General features: G+C 30.4%; 1 protein-coding gene across 1 annotated transcript; it reads left to right on the top strand.

Annotated features, from left to right (window-relative positions):
• The first annotated feature begins 1,254 nt into the window (after positions 1-1,254).
• Positions 1,255-2,244, top strand: LOC125841964 (protein GLUTAMINE DUMPER 1-like). The gene has a single exon (XM_049521152.1). It carries the CDS (start codon positions 1,322-1,324, stop codon positions 1,868-1,870), a length of 549 nt encoding a protein of 182 aa, XP_049377109.1. The 5' UTR covers positions 1,255-1,321; the 3' UTR covers positions 1,871-2,244.
• Positions 2,245-6,920: the final 4,676 nt, after the last annotated feature.

Raw genomic sequence — 6,920 nt, 5'->3', positions numbered from 1 at the left:
AAAACAAAAAAAATAATGCTTTTATAAGAAGCGGGGCAGGACAAAGTCTTTGAGGATTTATGCGAATTTACTTCGTATTCACCCTGCATACTTCTTTTATTTTTTGTGTTCGGCTAAGAAAATAGTAATAACACTATGATCAATAGGGGCCGAGGTTACAATTCAATTGTTTCAACTTACTTTGGTACCACTAAAATGCAGTATTCAAATTTACGTACCCAAAGGTCCACCCTCTTCTAAAAAATAAATAAAAAGTTTTCTCTTGAAAATATAAATAAAAAGAAATACAATTTTTTTAAAAGTAGATTTTTTTTCATTCGATATCGAATTAAAACTTTGACTAAATTTAAATTCGCACTAGAAAATTCTATATTCCAAGATGAATCATTTTCTAACAAAGGCAACGCATATCCAACAGAGTTTAAACTTGAAAATAACTAGTGAAAAAATAATTATAACTCTATCATAATTTTAGGGAAAAATGACAAATATACCCTCAAACTATCGTAAATGCCCACATCGCCTTTGGCCTGCACACAACGGTCAGCCGACGTTGGACATGGGCTGCCACTATCGTCCATTGTCTGGACACATCGGTCAGCCGACGTCGTCCGTGGCCTGCACACATCCGTCTGCCGATGTCGGACGTTGCCAACCGCATCATCCGTGGCATGCACATTTCGGTCAGCCGACGTCGGACGTGGCCTGCCCGTATCGTCCGTGGCTTGCACTTGTTAGACGAGCGACGTCGCACATGGCGACACTAATCGAGGTCTAGTCGACAACATGTGGATGTCCATGACGTACAAAAATCAAAAGAGTGTGAAACACCCTTCAAGATACCCTCCGTCATACTTTTGGGACATTGGTGCCCCTGTCATCCAAAAAGTAGAACATATATACCCTCTACACTAACGGACATGCACGTGTCATAATCTTATCCACGGATCTGATATTTATTAAATCAGATCGACGGATAAGATTGTGTCATGTGTCCTTATTTAGTCTTCTGTTAGAGTGAAGGGCATGCATGCTTTAATTTTTGGATGGCAAAGGCACCAATGTCTCAAAGGTCTGCATACCATTTTCGATAGTTTGAGAGTATATTTGTCCTTTTTCCCTAATTTTTATTGGTCCCCAAAAAAATATTTCCCCTTTTAGGAATTTTAAACTTCTCCTTTCCACTTGCTCTTCCTCTTATAAATACACATTCATCACTCTGCACTTCTCAAGCTCAGAAAACAAAGGGAGAGAAAAAAAACACCTCTCAGTTTCCACTAAACTTTCCAAACAACAAAAATTTCAACCTAAAACAGAAAAAATGAGAACAGAAGTTGGCTTCTCTACAATCACATCAAAGTTCGAACAATCAAAATCTACCGTAAAAGCTACATTTTCACCGCCGGCGATGGTACAGAGATCGCCATGGCATTCTCCGGTACCGTATCTCTTCGGCGGTCTAGCAGCTATGTTAGGGTTAATAGCTTTCGCTCTTCTAATTTTGGCTTGTTCTTACTGGAAACTCTCCGGTCATTTAAGAGAAAACGGCGAAATTGATCACGATTCGGAAGTAGATCCTGAGTCCGGCGACGGTGAAAAACCGGCGATCGGAATTGTGAAGGCGATGCCGGTGTTTGAAGAGAAGATTGTTGTGATAATGGCTGGAGATTTGAGGCCGAGTTTTTTGGCAACGCCTGTGTTAAGTAAAAACTCTGTTTTGGGAGACGGAAGTGATTTGAATAAATTCGAGAAGAAATTGGAAAAGGAAACCGAAGAATTAGGTGATGAGAAGGAGAAAGAAGAAGTAGTGATTGAAGTTAGAGAAATGAGCCATGGAGAATCTCAAAACAGCCATGGACAAAATCACTAAAAGAAATTCTTCTATTACTCTTTTTTTTTTTTTAACAAATTTCGTGCGACGAGCTCAATTGAAAATGCATGCAGATAATATGGAACTCAAAATCTACTACTTGGAGTGTGACGAGCTCAATCGAGAAACACATGCAGATCGTATTGAACTCGGAATTTTTTACTTGAAAAATCTTCTGCTCAATCAACTCGATCATCATCACCAATGTGGCATTTTTTGTTTCTTTCTTCTGCTTTTCTGGGGAAGGGGGATTTCCAGTTTTGAGTTAACGGGAATTGTAAATTGTTGGTTGAGATGAGATGAGTGTAAAATTTATTTTTCTTATGCTATAGAGTTTAATTTTAAACATTGATGGGGTATTTAAAATATTTAGATTGAATATATCGTAATCTTTTAAATTTGTTAGTAAATTTTATTTAGATATTTGAACTATTATATCTTTCAATTGAGAACATTACCACATGATAAAAAAACTTCATAAAAGGATGTGATTTACTTATGTACATAATGAATATTTGAGACATACATTAAAAAAATTCAATCTTTCTATTCAAAAGTATCTATAGAAATATTTAATTATATGTTTAGGTGTTTAATTGGAAACATGTTATAGTCCAAGTATCAAAATAATATTTATTGACAAATTTAAGATATACTATCAAGTATTTTGCCAAATATGTATCATGTCAAGTATATAATTTATCTCCGTGTTCCATGAGTTTGAGCAGAGAAATCAACCACTAATTCTTGCATTAGAATAGCTTGTATGTATCATGTCGTGGTTATGGTAATGGTTATAAATGGTAGCTAATAATGGTGACGACAGATGATAGACATTGATAACTATATTGGTGGTTATGATTAATGGTGTAGTTGATAATGAAAGGTAACAACGGGGATAGTAGGTAATAGTGGTTGATGATGGTGATGAATGGATGGAGTTGAAGAAATATCATTAAGATTAAATGCAAACAAATAAGATTTTAATTTAAATAACGCTCTTTATAAATATTATTAAATAATTTATTTGATGGATATATCAAAACCTAAAAATTATTTACTGTGAACTAAAACAAGAATAAATAGAAATATATTTTTAAAATGCTAAATTCTTCCTTTTAAAAAAAATAAATGAACATCGCTATAAAGTTACTTAAAATGAAACTCGAAAATCAAAAGACAGATCTTGGTTTTGATGTTATCCATAGTGTTTATGTAATTATAATAATTTAATAAATAAAATACTATTGCATTTTGATCCTCCACTAAAGAGGGGAATAATAAAGTGGAGAAGAAACAATAAAAGTATATATTCTATCTGTTGGATTCAAGTGTGTTCAGCATTAAAAAAGTTTTTTTAAAAATATATATATATTAAGTGGAGTAAATTAAATGTTTCTCCAGTTGTATGGGAAGTGATGTTAGCAAATAGTAATGTCTCAGTTATTGATAAGGATGGCATTAAAATGAATGAAATTTCTTTATTTTTAAGTATTAATTTTGGAATTTTAATCTTAAATATAAAAGAAATTACTGAATATGTTATTCTTATTGTTATGGTATATAAAAGAAATCATGTTATTAGAAGATGTTTTCCAACTAATATAAAACCCACACAAATTTTAAATTAACCAAAACTCAATATTAATATCAAATAACAAAAATCCCTTTATTTCCATTTTTGTGACACTTTTATAATTCGAAATTTCAATAAATTTATTTTTGATCCTAACTTTTTCATATATATTTTCATTTGTCAGTTATTGTGATTTATAGTATTTTTTTAGTGTAATTTTCAAATATATAAATTTTAATTTTTTTAAAAAAAATTATTTCATACCCTAATTCACAATTAAAATCAAATTATTTGACTCTTAAAATTCAAACTATGCAATATCTTGAGAAAAAAAAGAGAGTAGCAATGTCTAAATTTTCTTGGCGGTGATAATTTTTTTTTTTAATATTTGATATCTGTATTAAAATTTAACTATTTAAATTTGTGTCACGTAGTTTCTATTCATAGTGGTGGTAGTTGAAAAACAGGTGAAGTGAAATAATTGTGGCACTGTTTTCTTCGCAAAGCTGATGTTGAATTGGGCGCTGTGAGGCTGGTGGGTTGTCCGTGAAAGTGGGCGACGCGGCGAAAATGCGCCTGTGAAACCTTTTAATTTTGCTAAACTGTTAACTCATTTATTTTAGTGAGATGTGAGACAACTGTTTTAGAGATCCGAAAAGAGGTGAAGTTTTGAAAAGTTGTATTAGAACTGTATTAAATATTTTCTCATTTCAAATTAATTGAATTGTTAATGTATTTTACATATTTTAAGAAAAGAAGATTAAGACATAAATTAGGCATAACTTTTCATTTTTATCCTTATTAATTAATAACTAATTCTAATACTAACTAATGAAGGGTGAAATTGGAAGAACATTTTAAAAATAATCTTGAAAGTTAAACAATTAAGTTAATTTGAAAAATGAAAAATGTCTCAACAATTCAATTAATTTGAAATGGAGGAAGTATAAATTATGGTTGTAATACAATTTGAATTCAATATTATACATGGTAATGAATTCGGTAGTTGTAATTCTAGGACAAATATAATCCATTTTTGACAATGAAAACTAGTTTAGGTAATATTGAAATGTTTGAAATTCTCATAAAATACTTATAATATGTTTGTATTAACAATATCTTAATTATATATCCACCACGTGCATTAAAACATGCTTATATTATGTATTATGTATTGAATTCAAAATGTATTACATTTTTTTTCTCTAATTAACGACGTAAAAAATGGATTATATATGAATCTCAAATATTCAAATATTATTCGAGTTAGTTTTTGTGTTACTATATTAAAATTGTTTTAAAATATATATATTTGGTATATGCTAGGAAGGATTACAAACATAATAGAAAAAGTTTTCTTGGTTGTCTAGCACTTGAAGAATACAATTATTTGCCTATGATAAACTGGAAACAAATATATTATTGGGAAAGAAGCAGCAAAGATGTAGACAACCAAGAAATGTAAGCACTTACGTCATCAAGAAAGAGATGTAAAAGGAATTATTTATATATATATATGGGTAAGACTAATTTATGTAAAAAAATATATATATTCCATAATTCATTAATAAAATTATATAATAAATTATCTATGTAAATTTTGGCCAAATACAAATCAGCCTTTTTGTCTAACTTATCAAAGAAAGAGAACAAATCAGCTTCCAAAAATCTTCATATTACCCTTCTTTAAACTTGAACAGTTTCTGAAATAACAAAATGCAAACAAAATTTCTTATCAAACTACATCACACAAGTACATTTTATAATAATATTGAAGATCAATTTATAAAGTTATTTGATACGTTGTGTAAAACGGAGTATCTGAAAGTATAATCAATAATAATATTATTTTATTTTATTTTAAAAAATAAAAAAATATTGAATACAATTGAAATTCATTCATACCTAAAAGTCTCAATATCGTGGCTTATAGCCATACTAGTTGCTCTAGTAAAAATAGTACGAACTATGCACGGGCCCAATAATATTAGGAAAAAACTTTTATATTCCAAAAAAGAGAACTATTTACAAGCGGTTATCTCCTTACTTTTACACTCTGCTATTTTTTACTACTAATGCATATTTACTAATTGATACCATCAAAGTATATATATATATATATATATACTTTGATGGTATCAAAGAGGAAGAACCATTGCTTCAGTGAAAAATACTACTCAGTTACTCCTTGATTCCATTAGAGTATATATTTATACTATGCTGGCATCAAGGAGGATTAGAGAATGTTTCAACGAAAAGACTGATTAGTTATTGTTTGATGCAATCAGAGTATATAGATACTATCAAAGTATATATATAATACGATGATATCAAAGATGAAGAAGCAGTGGTTCAATGAATAGAACAAGGGGGTTGCCGGTTAAATAGTTTGAGTCGTGAGCGAGTCAGGGTAAATAGTTTGGATTGGGTCTAATTTAGATAAATACTTTACTTGAATCCAATTTGTATTATAATTTTTTAAATAATTTTGTTATATATATATATAAAAGATACCTCTCTTCTCTAAATTCCATGAATAGTAGTAAGTGAAGATTGTGATCTTCAGCCCTAGGAAAGAACAGTAAGAAAGTAGCCGTAAGACTGAGGTCGTGAAGGCGAAAAACTGTTCATAGCCTGAAATAAAAGAAAATATCTAGAAAATTTTTGCACCAAAAGCAAAAAAGAATAAAGACTTTGTGAGTCAGATGCAGGGTCAACCCAATGAGTAGCATTTCCTTAATACAATCAAATATTTTGTAATAATATTCTTCGAATTCACAAGTGTATTCTTGAATATAACTCATTTTGCAAATTTGCATATATTATATATATAAATGACAATAAGCAGCCACCCTACCGTCAACAAGTGTGGGTATTTTCGAAATTCACTCAAACTATTGCTTTAAAAGTTGGCAAAAGAGTCTGGTGGACCCTTGTACTTGTATGAGTTTGTATTGTAAATTCTTCTACTTACCCATTTGTCATCTGGATCCCTGAACCCATCTAAACTCAACATTTTAAACATGTTTTCTGACTTGGCGTCCTATGTGGCAGACACAACCAAAGGGCGTGTGATACACACACCTGAGGAGCGTGAAATCTGGTTAAAAGGGTCTAATAGCCACATTAGGGTTTTATAAAGTCATCTTCTTCCCCATTTGCATTTAACGCCATTATTAGACAAATTTGAGCTTTTTCTTGCCTCTTTTTCTATATTCTTTCTCCAAATTTCTTCTTCAATTTTTTTCATCGTTATACTCCTCTTTTATTTCTATGCATTTCCAGTTAATTCTTTGCTTCATTTTGTGGTTGATCCTATTGTAGTTTTCTACATCATCATGAAAGTTGTTTTTCTTAGAATCCTATAATCTAATAGAAATCATGAAACATGTAATTGAAAGCATAACAAATAGAATCCCCAAAAAATTTCAAAAAAATCAGTATAATCGACTAAAAACCTAAAAATTAAACAAA

Source organism: Solanum stenotomum, chromosome 10 (assembly GCF_019186545.1).
Source record: "Solanum stenotomum isolate F172 chromosome 10, ASM1918654v1, whole genome shotgun sequence".
In the NCBI taxonomy this organism is placed as follows: domain Eukaryota; kingdom Viridiplantae; phylum Streptophyta; class Magnoliopsida; order Solanales; family Solanaceae; genus Solanum; species Solanum stenotomum.
Note: the sequence above shows the minus strand (reverse complement) of the source record. Positions and strands in the feature narration are given on the sequence as shown.

Coding starts and splice junctions, on each gene's coding strand:
- LOC125841964 (XM_049521152.1), top strand. CDS start 1,322: ATGAGAACAGAAGTTGGCTTCTCTACAATCACATCAAAGTTCGAACAA.